General features: G+C 40.4%; 1 protein-coding gene across 1 annotated transcript; it reads left to right on the top strand.

The window, feature by feature from the left end:
* Window positions 1–338: 338 nt before the first annotated feature.
* On the top strand, window positions 339–11163 carry asb7 (ankyrin repeat and SOCS box containing 7). The gene is made up of 5 exons (XM_063882403.1): window positions 339–579; window positions 1371–1478; window positions 4644–4855; window positions 5653–6258; window positions 8596–11163. The coding sequence occupies exons 2-5, from the start codon at window positions 1441–1443 to the stop codon at window positions 8733–8735; spliced, it is 996 nt and encodes a 331-aa protein (XP_063738473.1). The 5' UTR covers window positions 339–579; window positions 1371–1440; the 3' UTR covers window positions 8736–11163.
* The last annotated feature ends 11598 nt before the right edge of the window (window positions 11164–22761 follow it).

Genomic DNA, 22761 nt, shown 5'->3' on the forward strand with positions numbered 1-22761 from the left:
CCGGTGACACTAAAGTGTTGATAATATTTCTGCAAATCAGCAAAGTAACTTACGGTATTAATTAAATGTAGTGCAGTTAAAGCACACCATTAACATCTGAAATGTAGTGGAGTAGAAGTACAACAAAGACATGAAATACTCAAGTAAAGTACAAGCACCTCAAAATTGTCCTTAAGTACGGTACTTGAGTAAATGTATACCTTACACCACTGGGTGTAGGCCTAACAGATAGGTGGGATATTCTCTCCAGTTTGAGCGAAGTATACGTTTTTTTTTATTGCGTTCATATTTAAGTGATGCTTTTATTGTGAAAAATGTTAGACGGAAATCGTTTTGTTTTTACTGCCTAAGTCAAAGAGATGTGCTCAAAGCTCTCTGTGAACACGTTAAGGCGTATTGTTGAACAGCGAAATGATGCTCAACATTACTGAAGTTTGAACATTACTGAAGTTTGAACAGACAGTTTACTGTTACATGATGGTTTGAGTTAAGGAACAGAAAGATGCAGCTCTGACAACTCCAGCTCTTCCTGAGTGGAATCTGATTGGCTAAGTTAGCCGTTGGCTCAGCGTCTGTCCAGTATGTGAAGTCTTTGTTTTATAGTATCACAGCTGTTGTTTTATTCGCAAATGTTAAGAATCAACTTTATCATCGATGCACCCCGTGCTTTCTCTGTGTCCTATGCTTCAAGTTTCGTTACAAAAGTAAACACAAGCTAGTGAGCTAGCGTCAGTGAGTTTGTTAGCTTGCTGGCTAGCCAGCGTTAGCGAACAGCCTACAAATATAATCATATTTTATCAAAGGGTTAATTCTAGACATTTTCTGCCATGTATAAAACGAAAGGTGTTCATCAGACTGTTTTCCTCCCTCGGCTTTTGTAATGGTGTGCTTCTGCGTGCTTTGTATTGTGGGTTATGTTAGCAAGTAAGAATTCTATTGTCCGGTCTTCTCATCATCCGGTGAAGATAAAACTCCAAATGTAACGAGCTACATGTTGTGACTGACTGGCAACGCTTTACTAGTTAAAAAGACTAATTTGAAACTTGATCTCTTTAATTAGCAAGTAGTGTATTCCCCTTTTTCTGACATTCCTGTCATTTTATCAAACTTGTGTATTTATTGTTGTTGTTGTTGTTGTTGTTGTTGTTGTTGTTGTTGTTGTTGTTGCCATTAGTCGTAGTAGGGATAGTGGTAGTAGAACTTGTAGCACTAGTAGTAACGAATCCAACATTTTCTGTAATGGTACATTTTCTCAAAGAAAATTATATTATTTAATTATTTCCTTGTGGTCTTACAAATTCTCACCATTCTTTCTGACTTGCTTAAAATGACTGTGTGTGTCTGTGTCTTTGTGTGTGTGTGTGTTGCAGTAGAGCAGTTGGAGACAGACTGCTGTCCTACCTGACAGGTCAGCTGTATATTTGCAGGTGAAGCTCCGACATGACTAAGAGAAGCCCATCTATTCAGCTTGTCAAAAGGTACAACGTTTTTTGTCATATTGGCCGTTTCATTGAGAGTGGTCAAAAATAGAAGTATTTGAACAGTCAGTCAGTCAGTCAGTCAGTCATTTCTCTCAACAAATCTCCTCAGAGCCTTCGGTCTTAAATGCCTCTATAACGTTGTTAAGAAACTGTTATCAATCATAAAAACTGGCACAATTTGCAATCACAATATTTTATTCTCTGTCCTTTAAAGTTAACTTTATCTCCCCATAGTGATCAAATCTGACAGATTCAGCTCCTTCTGCACATTATTCCAGGCAGAAGGGGCAGCACATTTTAAAGCTTTTTTTTCACTAGTTCTGTTCTAACTTTGGGAACCACCATCTGTATAATACCATGGGAGGGTATAGAGATTTTGTGTTTTACACATATGTGCACAGATAAGAGGGAACCAGCCCAAGGAGAGATTTATATATAAAACCCAACCATTGGGATAGTCTGCAAAGATGGCCACTTAGCAGCAGCATTCAAAGTGCAGTGGTTTACACGATATCTACTTCTAGTAACAAAACATAATGCACATAGTACACAGTATCCACATTCTTTAGGCACTGGTCGGAGGCATTCATATAAAGCTAATCACCATACCCCAATACCGGTAAAAACGTAGCAGAGATCAAATGTTTCCTGAAGGATAAACAGGATTTGTTTCTGTAAAAGAAACATAATTTTATTTTTAACTTGGAAACAAAATGTATAGGGTGTGACTTGAAAAACAAGTTTTGATCAATAATATTACCTAGATATTTATGCGTAGTGACCATTTCAATGTCAGTCTCCTGAACAGTAGAGCTCTTGGGGAGAATAGAAGTTAACATTTAGCCATTTGAGAATATCATGAATCTGGATTTGTCTGTACTTAATACTAATTTGAGTTGAGTTAAATGGGACTGAACAACATCAAAGGCAGATTGACGGAAGCCAAGAGTTTGAGAGAAATTTTGGCATGAAACTTGAGAATAATCATAAGAGTCAACATACTAACACTCCTTCATTTTTACTTGGCAAATACATTTAATGCCCTTACACACAGCTTCGCTGCCATGTGATTGCGTAGTGTAATTTATGTTTAATTCTCAATTCATTTGCTATGTCGTGCACACATTTTCTCAAAGGCAATAGAGATCACTGATTTGGAAGTCGAACATGCTTTACACCTAATAAACTGAACTTATACATTCATTAATAGAGTTCATTAAGAATACAGTTTTGCAGCATCAGTAAGTGTCAGTCCATTGTGATTGTACTGTTATTTATTTTATTTTTTTCCTGGGATAGAACAATAAAACTGCATACATTTAATTTGTGACATTCTCACACTCAAATGTTTACAAAAACGTATTTTCAGTTAACTTATTAATAACAATATCTGCTAAATAACTGCTGGAATTCATTTTTCAAGCACCTCTCTACTGTGTGTGCTTTAGACAAACTTCAGTTGAAGTTGTGAAAGCAATGAGATGTACTGTGAAGGAAATAAGTATTTGATCCCCTGCCGATTTTGTTAGTTTGCCCACTTACAAAGATCTGAACAGTCTATACTTTTAATGGTAGGTTTATTTAACACTGAGACAGAGTATCAAAAAGAAAATCCAGAAATGTACATAAAAAAAGTATATAAATTGATTTGCTTTAATTGGGGGAAACAAGTATTTGATCCCCTTGCAAAACATGCCTCAGTTCTTGGTGGAGAAAGCCTTGTTGGACAGCACAGAGGTCAGATGCTCAGGTGGGATTTTGGTCCTCTCCTGTCTGCAGATTCTCTCAAAATCCTTAAGGTTTGGAGGCTGATGCTTGGCAACTGGAAGCTTCAGCTCCCTTCAAAGATTTTCTATGGGATGGAGGTCCGGAGACTGGCTAGGCCCCTCCATCATATTAATGGGGTTCTTCTTGGCCTTATGTTTTGGGTCATTGTCGTGCTGGAAGACCTATCCATCTCCCATTTTCAGTGTCCTGGCTGAGGGAAGGAGGTTATCAGCCAATATTTTACGATACGTGGCCCCCTCCCATCACCCCTTCAATGCGGTGAATCGCCCTGTCCCCTTAGCAGAGAAACCCCCCAAAGCATCATGTTTCTACCTCTGTGCTTGACGCTGGGGATGCTGTTCTTGGGGTCATAGGCAGCATTTCTCTTCCTCCAAACACGACATGTCGAGTTGATGCCAAAGATCTTGATGTTGGTCTCATCTGACCACATCACCTTCTCAGAAGCCTCACTGGCAGACTTCAGACAGGGGACCTTACGGGCACTGCAGGATTTTAATCCATTACGGCGCAGTGTGTTACCAATAGTTTTCTTGGTGACTGTGGTCCCAGCTGCCTTCAGATCAATAACAAGTCCCTCATGTGTAGTTATTGACTGACCTTTCACCTTTCTCATGATCATTGATGCCCCATGAGGCAAGATCTTAGATGGTGGAGCCCCAGATTGAGGGAGATTGATGGTCATTCTGTGCTTCTTCCATTTTCTAATAATCAAACCAGTTGTCTCTTTCTCACCAAGCTGCTTGCTGGTGGTCTTGTCTTCTATCCCAGCGTTGTGCTGGTCTACGATCTTGTCCCTGATGTCCTTAGACATTAGTTCCACCATGATCACAAGACCTGTCTATGGTCTTGCCCTCGGTGGAGAGGTTGTAATGTGATTTATTGACTGTGGACAGGTGCCTTTTATCCAGGTAAAGAGTTGATATTAAGAGTACTTTGTTAAAGCCAGAGGACTTACTTAACCAGTCCGTGGGAGTCAGAACTCTTGTTGGTTGCAAGGGGATCAAATACTTATTTCCCACAATTAAACGCAAATCAATTTATATTTTTTTCAAAATTATATTTCTGGATTTCCTTTATGATATTCTGTCTCTCACTGTTAAAATAAACATACCATTTAAAAGTATGGACTGTTCATTTCTTTGTAAATGGGCAAACTGACAAAATCGGCAGGGGATCAAATTCTTATTTCCTTTGCTGTATGTCAAACATGTACTATATATGATTTAAGATTGTATAACATTTTCATAACATAACAGTCAGGCCATCAACCTGTGGAGTCAGAAAGTTAAACTCCCCAACTAGTTCCCCAACACATACAGAGTGTGTTCCTGACAGGTGAAGTGCAAGTTAACAATCCCATGTTAAATGTGACAGGATGCTGAACCATCACTGCAGAAGGAGCCCAGAGCTCCATGAGGAGCTGCAGATCCAGGCTGCAGTGGCAGCGGGGGATGTGTGCACTGTCAGGAGGATGCTTGAGCAAGGATACTCGCCGAAGATCCGCGATGCCAACGGCTGGACACTGCTACACTTCTCTTCTGCCAAAGGAAAAGAGAGATGCGTTCGAGTCTTTCTTGAGCATGGAGGTTAGAGGCTCTGTCTTTTTCATCTTGTTGTTGGCTGCATTTGGTGATTAGAATTGCCTTGATAGGTCTAAACACTAGAGGTCATTACTTTCCTGGAAGAGTCAGCCTTTCAGTACATGTTATAGTCTGACTAATATCCCTTAAAACTCTTACATTTGCCATATAGAGAAAATCAGATCTAGAATGATCTGTTTTCTATATATTGTACGTGTACATATGATACTATAAAAGCAATTTAATTACACAAAATAATAAATACAACTATGGTTATTGCCATAGGCCTTTCCGAAAAGCTTCAAAATATTTTTTCCGTGATCATACCTATATTTTGGATGTTGACGTTAACACAATTTACATGTGAAAAACCTATAATTACTGCATGCATGAACATGTTAACAAGGAAATGAAAATAGTTTTTGAGGGCATTTGAGGGACATGGTGCACCAACAACTGTTAGTTTTGAAAGCCTTAATTCAATCAATCAATTTGTGCAACCACACACCTTTTTAAGAAAAGTGTGTCAACTCATGTAATCCTGAAATTAAAAGTTTTCACACTCAGGAAATCTATTGTCTAGTCACATGTCTAACTGTTTCTAAAGCCCACTGTCAGAATCCTGAGGAATACAGGGAACTGTGGGTTAGGGCAATAAGTGAAAAGAGGTTCTTTGCAATCGATTAGAGATAAGATGGTCTGTAGAGTCCAGGCTGATTACAGATCACGTCACCAGCCTCAAAGCACAACCCCTGCTATGTTTATTTTCCTTTCATTTCACTCTTTCCATGTGCTCTGAACAGCTGACCCCACAGTGAAGGACTTCATCGGGGGCTTCACAGCCCTTCACTATGCTGCTATGCATGGCAGAGCGCGCATCGCCCGACTGATGCTTGAGTCTGACTTCCGCAGTGACATTATTAATGCAAAAAGTAACGATGGCTGGACGCCGCTACACGTGGCTGCCCACTATGGTCGGGACTCGTTCGTACGCCTCCTCCTCGAGTTCAGGGCCGAGGTGGACCCGCTGAGCGACAAAGGGACAACTCCACTACAGTTAGCCATCATACGTGAGCGCTCTAGCTGTGTACGGATCCTTCTGGACCACAGTGCCAACATTGACATTCAAAATGGCTTCCTGTTGCGATATGCTGTCATCAAAGGCAATCACTCATACTGCCGCATGTTCCTGCAGAGGGGAGCAGACACTAACCTAGGACGTCTTGAGGACGGTCAGACCCCCCTTCACCTGTCTGCTCTCAGGGATGATGTGCTGTGCGCTCAAATGCTCTACACGTATGGGGCTGACACCAACACTAGGAACTACGAGGGCCAAACTCCGGTTGCTGTCTCTGTTAGCATGTCTGGAATCAGCAGGCCCTGTCTAGACTTCCTGCAGGAGGTTACCAGTAAGTCACCAACACACCCATTACATTATATTCCCTTTGGCTGATGCTTTTATCCAAAGCTACTTACAATAAGTGCAAAAAACCATAAAGATTAAAACTCAGAACACCCGCCTGTTCCACCAGCATGTTTCCTGTTCTCCCCAAGTTAAATACGAATCAAACAACTAGTTATGTTTATGAATAACCCATTGGTTATTTTATTGATGAGCCAAATCATAATAATCATTTATTCCGACCAAAATTCAAAAAAACATGCAATGGATAGAGCCTCAGGAAGGCGAGGGAGTAGGGAAATGGCAGAAAGTGATTTTGATGGCAATCTGAAGGTCGATGATTCACATGATTCAGTGTTGCTGTAAACGTCTTTGGTATTTATTCACGTCCTCCCTTGTTGACTAATGCTTTCAATTACTTATATTCTCCTTGTGACAATTACAACATGTTGCCGGTGGTAAGCAACTTCCAAATGTTTGAAATTAATAATCCTATGGTGAATATCATAGATACAATTTTGATAGATGTTGAAAAGAAAAGGGAAGGATAATTATATATTGTCACCTTAAATATTGACTGTTTTGCACTTATTTTACTTTAATATTGGTCATAATAAGAATTATGAGTATTTCTGCCCAAATTCAAAAATAAAATGGAGACAATGACTTGCAGTATGAGTACAATGGGTCCACCCATTAGAAGAAATCTGTGAATGTATATGGGGTGCAGAAAAGGGTTCCAGGTTTTGCTCAAAGACTGTTCATTTTGTTTCTATTAACTGAGGAGGAAAGGTAGTGTAAATGAGGTTCTAATGAATTCTGTTCAGACACTGAACAATCCCAGGTTTGAGGAACAGGGAGCACATTAGCTGAAGCATTATCATTTAGAGGGAACAATGGCTGCATTCCTTCACTGCCCCCTACTCTTGGATATCTTTGATGTCTGTTGATTTCTTTGATATCGAAGAGCTGTGCTCTGATTCAGACAAGCCCATTCACAGACTCCAACCCTCAACCAGATCATATATCTGCTGGCTTTTTGATATCATCTCCACCTCCGGGATTAACTCATATGTCATGAAAGACCTGTCTCACAGTATGACAGGCACCCAGCTCTGTTTGGCTCCTGCACACGTGCTTCTGTAGGCGTGTCCCAGGTCCAATGCTGCAACATGTAACAGAACCACTTACTCTACTGCATTAATTTATTATTTATAAATGCATGCTTGAAAGCTCTTGACCAAGAGTGAAAACATATAAGTATTTATTTAATAACCACGCAGCATGTGTGGTAATTACATATGATTACTTGGAGTGATCGAATAGACAAAACGTGGAACAAAGTCCTTGGTATTTTAAGTGCTAATTAAAAACTGAGGCGTCTGTGCTCTCTCTGAATTTGTGTGTGATTTCAATGCGGGAAACCATTTTTCACATACATCTACCAGTTCTAGACTATATACAGAAGGGAGGACTAAGTAGAATTTTGCTTTTAAATAATCTTTCATCAGCATTGTTATTTATCGATATAGAAACACACCGGTTTTATTCGGAAATGACTAATCCTAGCTATTGTCTCAAGTTGTTATTGAGTGTTATTGAAATGTCACAGTTCTCTAAAATTTGACTTTTGATGTTAAGGTCCCAATTAAATAAGATGTTTAATTCAATATATAAACCAACAAATTGCATCAGTGGCAGCCATTGTTCAAGTCTTAAATGGTAAAAATCAACAGATCATTGGTTTTCTGCCCTGACAACCGTTGTTTACATCTACAAATACAGGTGACATTGATATAAACATCATATATCCACAGTATGATTTTAGGCCCTATGGTTGAATTTAAATAATTTGTTTAAAATTAAATAACTTATTTAACCAAAGATTACATTGTAAAACACAAAATGAAGAGCCACTTGATAACCTTTCGGATCTTAACTATAACAATGTCTAACAAATAACCGATACCACAGTTTTGATAAAGAACCAAACTGATTTCATTTGGGAATAAAAATCCAATTGTTTTATTTTTTCCAGGTGTATGTTGAATGTAATATCATATCTTTCATTATGATTTTTGTTGATGAAGCTAAACTTTCCACAAAATCAATAGCATCAGTAACAATGGTCAGCTCACTGGGAGGCCGGTCTATTAAGATCAGTATTTTGCCGTGCGCAGTGAGAACCTATTCAAAAGGCACACAGCTAAATAACATTGCTCTTTTTTTACTTTTTGATTGGCCAATTCTCACCTATCTGCTATAAGCCAAAATTGGCTGACATAATTATATCTGCCATCCATTGTTATTCACTGCGTAGTAACCGTTTCTGTTCTTCTTTCAGGAACCCCTCGGACTCTTCAAGACTTGTGTCGAATACAAATCCGCCACTGCATTGGCCTTCAAAGCTTAAAGTTGTTGGAGGATCTTCCAATTGCAAAGGTTATAAAAGACTATTTAAAACATAAGTTTGACAATGTGTGAAGGGTATAACAAGGGTAACTAAAACCCCTCTACTGTCATTTATAAAGACTATGCAATCCCTCTGCTCCTTGTCTGGTTAGAAATGTCCACAGTTCTGTCTATTACACGCTGACAGTTACTGTAGTTTGGTTGTCCAGCGTTCTGCTCCTGTTTTTTAGTTCAGCCTTTTCACATTTATAACAGTGGCTGAAGGATGGAAACGGATGCACCTGTGAGCAAATGTTGTGATATTTTGTTTGAAAAAGAAAACCTCATTTGACAGAAAGGATTGTAGCTACAGTTAACATAATTTCCATTTGTGTTGTTACTTCGAAAATATGCATGATTCTATCCTAGTGGGATCTGTGAATCGAGTGCAAAATTGCCAATGATTCTTTTATTTTTTTTTACTGAGCTATATGAACCTCAACTCGCATTTTGCAGTAAAGATTTCCTTTCTGACTCAAAATCAACAAAGTATTGAGCGACTTGTACAATGATGGCTTTAAAAAAAACACTTTTGGACAAGGTACACTCCCTGATTTAGTTGTATCACCCTATAAGTCTAATTCCAAAAATAGTTGTGTTACAAACCCCCCTTTTAAGCAGATAGCACTTGATGTGCCCGGTACAGCTATTTGACAATTGATGATTCAGAGCGACCTATAATATAAATGTCGCAATTCTCAAAATCCATAATTTGATTGGACTTTGATATTTAGGTCACAATTCCATTTACAATTGATTTCATTCAATAAAAAAGCAAAATGCATGCCTGGCAAAAATGTTGACAACTTGTTTACATTTAAAAAGACAGTTTGCATGATATCAAAATCACATGCTGCTAAATTAGTGATATAAGTTATTTTAACATTTCAAATGATTATTTTTAGACAAAAAACTAAACACAAAAATAAGAGCCACTAGTTAACATGAGGGGTCCACCAGACCCCGAACTTTTGTTTTTCTGACACTTTGCCTATGTTGTTTAAATGTTACATAGCTCATGGGTGAGCCACTTCAGGAAAGCAAGAGAAATGTTGTATTTCTGCTCCCCCTCCTCTCCGAACCTGGCTGGGGCTGTGGTGTCTCTGAAACTGCATGGTAACCTTACTCTGTTGTCTTTTGAGCATCTGCTGGCACAGATGTTGTTAAGATTAATAAACACGATAAAGGTAGAAAATAGACAATCCGTTTGACAAAAATTATCTTGTGAACACCGACTCTAGGAACAACAAGGATCAATGCATTGTGGGAGCGCAGTGGGGTAAAGGGGTTCAAATAATCGGTGTGACTTGTAGGTGAAGAGTTGGATTTAAAATTGTGTATTGTAGCAGGAGCTAGTGAAGAGAATATGGGAGTAATATGACGTTGTTTCCAAGTTGTTGTTAATGTGCTGCTGCTTTAAGAATCAACTGAACAGCCTTGGGAATGTTTTGGGCGTTGAGGTGATGAGGAATTACAATAATCCAGCCTTGAAGTAAAAAATGCATGGACTGTTTTTTCTGTTTGGTTTGAGACAGGGTGTGCTGGCTTTTTGCAACCAAAGAGAATGTCTGACCTGCTACAAATCATTATCTCTATAACAAACCGTTCATCATTCCTCAACTTTATTATGCATTTGTTAAAATCTAAAGTTTGAAGTGGGTGTTACAGTTTGGCTTAATCTGTACAGAGCATCAAAAGATTAATGTATCAGTCTGAATAACTCAAACAACGGATAACTAATCAGAATGTCTTCCCAGCTCTTTGCTGATACTCTGAAATGGAATTGATTTTAAAATATCAGCAGCTGAGTGGACATTTCGGGGGCGGCCACTGTAGATTGTAATAAATAAAGAGTGTATCTTTAATAAATAAAATCCAATATGCAAGAATCACTAAAACAAATTCATTTTTGTATTTTAAAAAGGCAGCAGCAAGTAAATACAATGTAGTTAAAATCATTCAAGAACTTCAGTTTGATGGTTTAAAAAAACAATTTGAAAGTTGTTAATGGTTCATTCAATATTGAGTGATTCTGCAGTTATCTATCGACCAATTTCTACATATGTATTAGATGTGAGTTTAGAGCACTTCATGGTGATACAATTAAAGCACATTTACTCACAGGCATTGATGGAATCAATGAGCTCTGTTTTGGATTTCACTCACACAATTGGGATAAGCTACAGTCAATGTAAATACATGTAAAAAATATATTTTTGTAGAATTTATTTAAGAAATTATTTCTGGTATTCTTAATGTATTTGAAAAGTGTGGGAAGTATTGTGTTGGTTGGACTCAAGGGTTTTTACTTTTTGGATGTGTTTGAGTACTTGTTGGAATCCACATTGCTGGGTGCTTTCAGAATTTGTCTTCTCTTGCAGGTAACTGTTGTTGAGATTATACTGTGAAATATTACTTTCGGCAATTCAAAATAAAATCTTAAGATTTTCTACTTAAATAATTCTTTGTTGACCAGCAATAACAAGTTATTGTCTTTTTTTGTGTCTGAATAAGCATGTTGGTACACAGCTTTGGTTTAGGACATTTTTGGAAATGTAGGTAAACTGACATTAAAGGACTTTAAGCTGAATAGGAGTGGGTTTGGCATCAGGAGTAACATTAAATACATTACAATAGAGGTAGACTTCATATGTCCATATCGGTCCAAATCTGCTTTCAAAACAAATTACAGTCTAACAGATTTTCCGAACTAGTCCTATATCCAATATCTATATTCTATTTCTATGAAGATTCACACAACCAACCTGAGCTGCCTCTTAATTTATAGTGCAGACATTTAAAAGTTATTAAGATCGTCTCACACTTTGTGACCAACAATTCATTTTAAGGTTTCTGTTATCGTTCTTTGATTGCTGCATTAATATTTGTTTAATCTGCAGGGTGGTGGTTGCGAAATCTGTAGCGACTTGTATTGGGAACTGGTAGGTCACCAGTTCAAGTCCTCGAAAGACCAAGTGCTGCTGTGGTGTTGCTGAGCAAGGCATCATAAGATGTACTTTATTGATTCCAAACTGGGACATTACTGTGGCAGCAGCATAAAACAAAACAAGGCATTGCACATAATTTGAAATGAAAAGAGTAGAAATAAACAATTCTAAAATATAAACATATCAAAAAAGAAATAAATCAGCATTAGAGAGTAAAACAAATATATACAGTTCATAAAAAAATCTATAAACTGTCTGACAAGACACCTCTCCTCTGCATGTGGTTGTGTGTGCATGTATTTCCTCTGTGTTTAATGTGTGTCAACACAACAGAGTAGAGAAAGCAATTTCCCTGTAAGGGATTAATAAAGTATGTCTTCTTCTTCAAATGAAACACTATTGAAGGGCCAATTTTCAGTTAACACGGTATAAAGCATTTTTACATTAAGAGTGCAACAAGTGGAATATTAAATTAAATATAAATGTGAAAATGTGTGAATGTTATATGTCCAGTTAACCAAAGAGAGGCTAAGGTCAGAGAGGCAGGAATGTTCTCCTGTATATGTCCTTGTGACAGCGGAGTTGGAGCAGTCTGTTGGAGAAGGAGCTCCTCTGTCTGTCCAACTGCAGGTGGAGAGGGTGGGGGTGGGGGGGTTATCCATGATTGATAACAGTTTGTTCAGAGTCCTCCTCTCCACCACAGCCACAAAATTGTCCAATTTGATGCCGATGACAGAGCCAGCTTTCTTGATCAGTTTATTGATTCTGCTGGTGTTGCCGGTCCTGATGCAGCCCCCCAGCAGAGGGCAGCAAAGAAGAGTGCACTAGCAACAACAGACTGGTGATGTCAGCCAGGAAATAGAATCGGCTCATCCCCTTCTTGTAAAAGTGTCAGTGTTGGCCCTCCAGTTCAGTCCGTTGTCAAGGAGCACTCCCAAGTACTTGTAGTCCTCCACCACAGCCACATCCTCTCCCAGAATTCACAGGGGCAGTGGAGACGCCGTCTTCCTCCTGAAGTCAATGACCATCTCTCTGGTGTTGGCCACATTCAGAAGCAGGTGGTTTCTTCCAGTCCACTCCACAAAATCCTCCACCAGCGCTCTGTACTCCTCCTCCTGTCCATCCCTTATACACCCTACCACTGCAGAGTCATCCGAACATTTCTGCAGGTGGCATGACTCTGAGTTGTATTGAAAGTCAGTGGTGTATAAGGTGAACAGGAAAGGAGACAGCACAGTCCCTTGTGGACTCCCCCCTAATAATAATGATAATCAAATCAATAATATTCATATTATATTAATATTATATTAATAAAGTTAATCATAATAATATAAATTAAAGTTGCGAGCAGCGATAAGCGGGTCTTCGACGCTCCGCGCAGGTCATGCAGATGTGTTTTTCGGACTCGGCCGTAGGAAGTTTCAGGCCGATCGGAGAATGTACATGGGAGTAACAGCTGTAACATAAACATGTGATCTGTTGCCATGGTAACCAGTGATGTACATGTGAAGTTTGGTGGCGATCGGACCATTTTCCACGGAGTTACGGCGACATCGTGTTTTATTGCGAGGGATGCGCTCCCCTGGAAACGCCTCATTTTTAAACCTCAGATTTTCCGTAGAGCTGTTGAGGTATGGACCCATAGGCGCCGATACCGTGGGTGCTTCGGGGCCCGAGCACCCACGGAGATTGCCGAGCACCCACGGAGATTTAACCGCACACACGGAGATTGTCGAGGGTCGGGCTTTAAACTTTTTAGAGCACCCACCGGCAGAAACATAAATCGGCGCCTATGTATGGACCGGTGATGTACACGTGAAGTTTGGTGGCTTGCGATTACATTAGGGTCTTCGCCGACCTCTGGTCTCAGACCCTAATAATCTTTTCAATATCAATTATGCTTCAAGTAGAGTGACGTGACGAGAGTGGGCTTACCCTGGCCTATACTGTCATGATTTCGGCCCCGTTTTTTGAATTTTTGCCCACCAACCTCTGGTCTCAGACCGTAAATAGCACTATACTTATTCAGGATCAAAAAGACTGATATTAATGAAGCTGTATTGTAGTTCCTTTATGTTGTAACAACTAATTTCTATCAATATTTGTTGAGGTTGACGATGATGATGACTGTTAGGAATTAAGGGGAGACACTCCATCCCCAGTTGATTACTTACATTAATACATATTTTTAAAGTTTTACTGATCTTCTGAAATGATATGTTTAAATGTGCAAATGGACATTATCAACTGAGAAATGCCTACATTGCATACATCTTTCCAGGACAGAAATCTGAACTTTGGATAAAGCATGGTTCAACATAATTGCTTCATTTTATCGACACATTAGAGCCTATTCTTTTTACAGAGGGGAGATGGGATGTCTCTTTATATCACTCCAGTCAATAATCAAACTTTAATTGTTATGTCAGCCAACTAATCAATGTATATCCTCGTCCTGTTCATCAGAGATGAATCCAGAGGGCAGATAAAAGGCGTTAACAGGACTTTTAATGATTTGTAAATAAATAATGCTGTGTGTGTGTGTGTGTGTGTGTGTGTGTGTGTGTGTGTGTGTGTGTGTGTGTGTGTGTGTGTGTGTGTGTGTGTGTGTGTGTGTGTGTGTGTGTGTGTGTGTGTGTGTGTGTGTGTGTGTGTGTGTGTGTGTGTGTGTGTGTGTGTGTGTGTGTGTGTGTGTGAATAGTACAGTGAAACTTGTCACCCTCACCCTCCGGTCCAAACGTATTAATCCACATGAATCCTAATATGTATGATTGTATGAAAATATTTTAAAATAAATACAACTGTATTTATTATAAACTTGTAAGGCCTTGACCTATCACTGTATATATCACCAATAAAACATGTAAGAAACCCCACACAGCTCAGTAAACAAGGTGAAATGTTGAAATCAAAACATTGGATAAAGCAGGGTTGAAAATTCTTGCTTCATTTTGTAGACACATTAGAGCCTAATCTTGATAAAGTACAGAGAAGAGGTTGGATGTCTCTTTGTATTACTCACAAGACCAAACTGCTGCTACAAAATGGCATTGCATTAAATCCAGAAAGATGGACATCATGCAGCATAAAACACAACTGAAATTTGGAGATCGTTTCTGGCAATACAATTGGATTTATTTTTAAATATTTTTAAATAATAAATACAATTGATGGCCACGTTCATAAAGCTGCATAAAACAGCAGCATCAGAGAGCACAATGCAAATTATCAAGATGCAAAACATAATTTGGTTTGATCATCCGACTGCTTGGTTTCACTCTGTCTTCTTTTGCTGAGGACAGTGTTCCCAAATCTCTGATATTTATCACCTGTGTAAACCACAGCATTTGTCCTCCAAAAGGTACAACACTTATTGATGACACATTGAAAGAAATATTTTTTTTAAAAACAGCTGCTACCTGGAAACGTTATCTTTAGTTTATTCCCATATTTAATGTGCGGTACATTCAGTGGCTCAGTAGTAGATATGGAAGACTTATAGCCATTTGATAGCCACATTAAACATAGTGACACGTTTCCCTGACTGTGACCTGACTGGAAAAGGCAGTCTGAAAACTTATTCCCACACAAATTGATTTCTCCTATCCACTATTCCTTATTAAAACTGATTTTTGGACAATTCAACCGCAACCCAAGCATTTCCTAAGCCGAAGGAGGTTATAAAGGAAGTTTCAAAGCTCTTTTCCTATAATCTAGAGCAGAGGTCTTCAACAGGGGGGTCGCGACCCCCAGGGGGTCCGCGGAGGTACTGCAGGGGGGTCGCGAAATCTTTGGTTGATTAGACAATTTTTTATATACAGTGGGGCAAAAAAGTATTTAGTCAGCCACCAATTGTGCAAGTTCTCCCATTTAAAAAGATGAGAGATGCCTGTAATTTTTATCATAGGTACACTTCAACTATGAGAGACAGAATGGGGGAAACAATCCAGGAAATCACATTGTAGGATTTTTAATGAATTAATTGGTAAATTCCTCGGTAAAATAAGTATTTGGTCACCTACAAACAAGCAAGATTTCTGGCTCTCACAGACCTGTAAGTTCTTCTTTAAGAGGCTCCTCTGTCCTCCACTCGTTACCTGTATTAATGGCACCTTTTTGAACTCGTTATCAGTATAAAAGACACCTGTCCACAACCTCAAACAGTCATACTCCAAACTCCACTATGGCCAAGACCAAAGAGCTGTCAAAGGAGACCAGAGACAAAATTGTAGACCTGCACCAGGCTGGGAAAACTGAATCTGCAATAGGTAAGCAGCTTTGTGTGAAGAAATCAACTGTGGGAGCAATTATTAGAAAATGGAAGACATACAAGACCACTGCTAATCTCACTCGATCTGGGGCTCCACGCAAGATCTCACCCCGTGGGGTCAAAATGATCACAAGAACGGTGAGCAAAAATCCCAGAACCACACGGGGGGACCTAGTGAATGACCTGCAGAGAGCTGGGACCAAAGTAACAGAGGCTACCATCAGTAACACACTACGCCGCCAGGGACTTAAATCCTGCAGTTCCAGGCGTGTCCCCCTGCTTAAGCCAGTACATGTCCAGGCCCGTCTGAAGTTTGCTAGAGGGCATTTGGATGATCCAGAAGAGGATTGGGAGAATGTCATATGGTCAGATGAAACCAAAATAGAACTTTTTGGTAAAAACTCAACTCGTCGTGTTTGGAGGAGAAAGAATGCAGAGTTGCATCCAAAGAACACCATACCTACTGTGAAGCATGGGGGTGGAAACATCATGCTTTGGGGCTGTTTTTCTGCAAAGGGCCCAGGACGACTGATCCGTGTAAAGGAAAGAATGAATGAGGCCATGTATCGTGAGATTTTGAGTGAAAACCTCCTTCCATCAGCAAGGGCACTGAAGATGAAGCGTGGCTGGGTCTTTCAGCATGACAATGATCCCAAACACACCGCCAGGGCAACGAAGGAGTGGCTTCGTAAGAAGCATTTCAAGGTCCTGGAGTGGCCTAGCCAGTCTCCAGATCTCAACCCCATAGAAAATCTTTGGAGGGAGTTGAAAGTCCGTGTTGCCCAGCGACAGCCCCAAAACATCACTGCTTTAGAGGAGATCTGCATGGAGGAATGGGCCAAAATACCAGCAACAGTGTGTGAAAACCTTGTGAAGACTTACAGAAAACGTTTGACCTCTGTCATTGCCAACAAAGGTATATAACAAAGTATTGAGATGAACTTTTGTTATTGACCAAATACTTATTTTCCACAATCATTTGAAAATAAATTCTTTAAAAATCCTACAATGTGATTTTCTGGATTTTTTTTTCTCATTCTGTCTCTCATAGTTGAGGTATACCTATGATAAAAAAATACAGGCCTCTCTCATCTTTTTAAATGGGAGAACTTGCACAATTGGTGGCTGACTAAATACTTTTTTGCCCCACTGTATATATATTTTTTTTACAAACCGTTTTTTCCCACAAATTGCAATGTCTTTAAATGCACAACACAAATCCAAAATATTATAGCGAACGGAAAAATGGAGGCAGATGTGCCAATCACGAGGCCGTGTGACACACGCTGGCTCATAGACATAATATTATGTCTATTCGCTGGCTCTGTCAGGTTCCCCGTGATTGGACGAGAGCCTATTCAGGCCCCAGTTTACTGAAGACCCAGACACAGGGATGCACGCAGCGACATTATTGAGAAGACCATACATATAAAATGGATCGTTTTGTAACTCGAGCAAAAAAATCAACAAGCACAAGCGAGATACCATCCACCAGTGAACATGCAAGTGACGAGGCAGAACCTGCTGCGCCTGCAGATGTTGCAGCTAATAAGGGTAAGCGCAAAAGGGAGAAGACACGAAAATATTCAGATCATTATCTGAAGTTCGGGTTTACCTTTAAGGAGACAGATGGCATTGAGTTTCCAATGTGTCATTTGCTCTACTGTTCTTTCAAATGAATCTATGAAGCCATCAAAGCTGCAGCGTCACTTGGAGACAACACACAGCCACTTAAAAGACAAACCTGTTGAATACTTCCAAGCTAGCCTCAAATCCCTCCAAGGTCAACAGACATTGATCAGAAAATCAGCCAAAGTTGGGGAGCTAGCTTTGAAATGCTCTTATCAAATTGCTCTTCGGATTGCCCAGAAGAAACAGCCATACACACTTGCAGAGGATTTAATATTGCCTTCAGCAACCGATATGTGTAAAACCATGTATGGAAATGATATTGACATTAATAAACTGAAAACCATTCCAGTGTCGGACACAACCATAGCTCGCCGTATAGACGAGATGGCATCTGATGTGAGGATGCAACTGATAGAGAAGCTGAGGTTGGCAGATGCATTTGCGTTACAATTAGACGAGTCAACAGATGTGTCGAAGGACGCCCAGCTTCTGGCGTTTGTGCGCTTTGTCGATGATAAGGAAATGCAGGAGGAATTTTTGTTTTGTAAGTGCCTCCCTCAACGCACAACTAGTTCTGAAATCTTCAAAGTGATCGATGTTTTTTTCAGAGAGAATGACATTCCGTGGACAAAATGTATTGCGCTGTGCACTGACGGTGCAAGAGCCATGGCTGGTTTAAAAAGTGGACTAATCGCGCTTGTAAGGGATGTGTCTCCGCAAGTGATTTGGACGCACTGCATGCTACACAGGGAGTCACTTGTTGCCAAAGATATGAGCGCTGAATTGGCAGATGTCATGGACTCGGTAGTGAAAGTAGTCAACCTAGTCAAGAAGAGCGCATTGCAAACACGTCTCTTCTCGAATCTCTGTGCTGCTGAGGGAGAAGAACACACTGCGCTACCATTCCGAGGTTCGGTGGCTTTCACGTGGAACAGTGTTGTCACGTGTGCTGGAATTGCGCAAGTCTATTCGGGAGTTTTTACTTCTCCAAAAGCGCACAGAGCTGGCTGCACTTTTCAGTGACAATGTTTGGGTCACCAAACTTGCCTATCTTGCTGATGTTTTCGCTGAGCTGAACAAACTGAACAGTTCAATGCAAGGCCGCAATACCCATGCCATGATTCAACTGTATGACAAAATGGAAGGCTTTCTAAAAAAAATCAAAAGGTGGAGGGAGCGCATCGGGGAGGAAATATTTTCCATGTTTCCATCAGTGGATGAGCTGGGAGATTCTGCTGTGCTCTCGCCCCCCATTACACGCGCAATTCTTGCGCATTTGGAGGCGCTCGAGGGACAATTTGGGCACTACTTTTCTGAGGCTGACTCCTGGCGCAGGGACAAGACATGGATACTGTTTCCATTCACAGACAACGCAGCAGACGGCACACACCTGACAGTGACGGAGGAGGATCAGCTAATCGAACTATCCACTGACAGTACGTTCAGACACATATATGACACAAAACCACTCACCCAGTTCTGGATCTCTTGCCAGAAAGACTTTCCGCAATTGGCAGGAAAAGCCATGATGAGCCTTTTGCCCTTTGCCACAACCTATCTTTGCGAAAGTGGATTTTCCTCACTGACTTACTTGAAAAACAAATACAGGTCAAGGCTGCAGCCTGAGGCTGATATGACCCTCTGCCTGACAACCTCCATCCGTCCAAGGCTGGATCAGCTGTGTGCTGCTCATCAGGGTCAGACATCTCACTGATGTGAGAGTACGTGTGCCATCCACAGATGGTTTGAGGATTCATTGTCCCATCTACATGCATGTTTAGTGTTAAAATCTCATAGCTCAGTGTTTGTTTATAAATGACAGTGGCACAGCCACTCTGCACCTTGCACTTGTTTAAAGTTCAAACTTTTATTGTGATTTATTTTAATAGCCCTGTGTTGTGTGCAAGATATATGTTCATAAATGGCAGTGGTACGGCCCACACTGTACCTTGCACTTGTTTAAAATAAAAACATGAATATATTAACCTGTGTATTATTTGAATAGCTTAGTATTGAATGTACAATAACAGTATCTATGTTTACACACTGCACTAGGCCCCGTTTAATATAAAACACAATTGTATGCCATATTAATAGTAGGGGGTCCCTGCTCCAACTCTCCATCAGTTTGGGGGTCCCTGGCCTGAAAAACGTTGAAGACCCCTGATCTAGAGAATTCAAACAGCTCAACATGGCTGCTACTTCCAGGTCATTTCACTCTGTTAGGGACTTACCTAAGCTTAACTGACCATTGGAACACAACGCAGAACTTAAATACATAGTCTAATCATATGGACAAGACACAGCTGGGGAGAGAAGGAAAAACACAAAGGCACCAGGTGAACACTACAGGTAATCAAACAGGAGGGAAATCAGAGACAGGAAGTAACAACTGACATAAGGGGGGTTGAAGACTTTTCAAAAATAAAACAGGAAACTGGTGTGACGGATCGTGACATATAAAAAAAGTAATAATCATCATATCATAATTAAAAGCAAGCCTGTTCTGCTGATCCACTCAAACTGGCACAGTACCAGGATGTAGGGCGCTTAGTTTAAAAGGATTTTAATATTTTCAATTCTAGCCTTTTTGGTTGGTCACTCTGATAAGCCCAAATAATTATGTAATAGCAACAGGAACAGCTGAAAATGGCACCTTATTAGACAGAGAGCCAAAGCGATGTATCATTTTACAAAATGCATTTCCTCTTTCTTTTTTCCCACTGGAATGCTGTCCATAAAAAAGTTGGTTTCTACTTTCGCTTCCATTTGTTCTCAACAGGATTCAGTGGAACACTACACTCAGCTAAGGTGACCCAATAGTGGCTGTGATATACTTCTGTCTTACTTTACCAAACATAGGGTGCTATCGTTGAACAGATCACTGGTTCCATTACACGATAAAACAATGCCATGCCTCTGTGGGCCAGCAAGCCTTCAGACAGAAGAACAATAGCAGCTTTGTCAGGATTCCCAACAGCTCTGTGTGTTCTCTAAAAAATCTAAATGCTTCTTACTTTCATATAGTCCTACCTAAATCAAGTGTGTGCATGTATCCAATATGATAGATGTGTGCAGAAATATTGATTCAGCTCCATTAGATTACTATGTTCGCATGTGTTTGTTGGTAATTTAACGTGAAGAAATTAGTTCTAATTTTAAAGACCGTTAGTTGGTATGACTATATGTGAAGGGAGTCTCATGAGAATGACCTTTTCCACTGAAATGAATACAGTCAAATAGCCCTTTCTTGTCTGTTTGATTCAGATGCACATGTTTTTACCAGAACATGACTTTAAACACGTTTACACCATGTTTTACGGAGAAAAAAACATGGTGTAAACCTTCTAACTATTGTAACATAAATTACACAAATCAAAACTCTCTCGTGAAACAATTACAACATACAAGCTATGTTCACTGCCAAAGCAGTTTGTAACAATAAAATGGAAGTTAGATATACATTTCTTCCTTGTCTCCAGCTTCATCTGTAAATTGTGACACTTAACTGGTCTTAACTGGTGTTAGCTTCTTAACCTGCTGTCACAAACTCGACTCAAAGCAGGAGAATCCAAAAGCACGACTCAGAGACACAGTCTTGAATGTAACAAAAATGTTTTTTAATTAACATGAACACAAAAAATCCTTTGAGGGTAGGTATCAATAGCAAAAAGCGCTCACAAGGATGAAAAGGCAAAACTTAACAAAAGGAGAACCTCAGGATAATCTCTTCTCTAGAGATTGACCTTAGCTTGAAACACTTTAAAAAAAAAACTCACTTGGTTTTCCTGGACAAGAAGCAGACTTGACTTGAATAAACACTTTCGACCTGAGGCCTGACATGACCGCAACAGGGAACGAGCAAGACAAACTGACACTGGACAGGGGGACACAGGAGTATTTATGCATGAGGTGAGTGGGAACAGGTGGAAACAATCAGGGGTGGAGCAGACGCTGATGATGGCGGGAAAACACACAAAGGGAGGAAGTACCAGGGAGCTCTCCTGAACAGGCTTGATTTTGCTGACATGGAACGTGGGGTGGACCTTCAGAGACCTGGGAAGTCGGAGACACACAGAGACAGGGTTCATAATGTTTTGAAAAGGGAAAGGGCCCACGAGCCTTGGTGCCAACTTCCTGGAATAAATGTGTCGGGGTAGAACGCCCCAACCACACAGTTCAGTGGAAGGATTGCCACTGGTTCCTTGGCAGTAGGCTCTGGCTCATAGAGTCATGACAGTGTATCTGGTTTACGATTCAGTGTTCCTGGTCTGAAAGAAATCGTGAAGTTGAATCTGTTAAAAAACAGAGTCCAACGGGCCTGACGTGAATTGAGTCTCTTGACTTTCCTGATATATTCCACATTTTTATAGTCTGTCCAAACAATGAAAGGTTGCTGCGCCCCCTCTAACCAGTGTCTCCACTCCTCTAAAGCTGCCTTGACTGCCACCAATTCCTTGTTGCCTACGTCGTAGTTTTGCTCAGCTGAGGACAACTTACAGGACAGGTAGGCACAGGGATGCATCCGGTTGTCCTTGGTGGACCTCTGGGATAGAACTGCTCCTATTCCCTCGTTGGATGCGTCCACCTCCACAACGAATTGTCGCTGGGGATCAGGGACGGTAAGAGGTGCCGTGGTGAATTTCTCGAGGGTCTGCAAGGCGGTCTCGGCCTGGGGACTCCACTGAAAAGGCACTTTAGAGGAAGTGAGGTTATGCAGAGGAGTGGCTACAGAGCTAAAGTTCCTGATAAACTTTCAATAAAAGTTTGCAAATCCTATGAACTATTGCACTTTCTTCTTGTTGGTTAGTGTGGGCCAATTAGCCACAGCACTAACCTTGGAAGGGTCCATCTGTATCTGGTTGGCGGTGACAATGTGTCCCAGAAAAGAAATGGTGGCTAACCCGTGAAAATCACACTTCTCGGACTTGATGTATAGTTGATTTTCCAGGAGCTTCTGGAGGACTAGGCAAACCTGTGGAACATGGGTTTGACTGTCTGAGGAAAAGACTAGAATGTCATCCAGATATACAAACACAAAGACATTCAAAAACTCTCTTAAAATGTCATTGACAAAGGTCTGGAAGACAGCAGGAGCGTTACATAATCCAAAGGGCATGACCCGGTACTCATAATGTCCACTTGGGGTGCTAAACCCCGTCTTCCACTCGTCCCCTTCTCTTATCCTGACCAGATGGTATGCATTTCT

The sequence above is a fragment of the Eleginops maclovinus genome, chromosome 4 (genome assembly GCF_036324505.1).
Source record: "Eleginops maclovinus isolate JMC-PN-2008 ecotype Puerto Natales chromosome 4, JC_Emac_rtc_rv5, whole genome shotgun sequence".
Classification (NCBI taxonomy): Eukaryota; Metazoa; Chordata; class Actinopteri; order Perciformes; family Eleginopidae; genus Eleginops; species Eleginops maclovinus.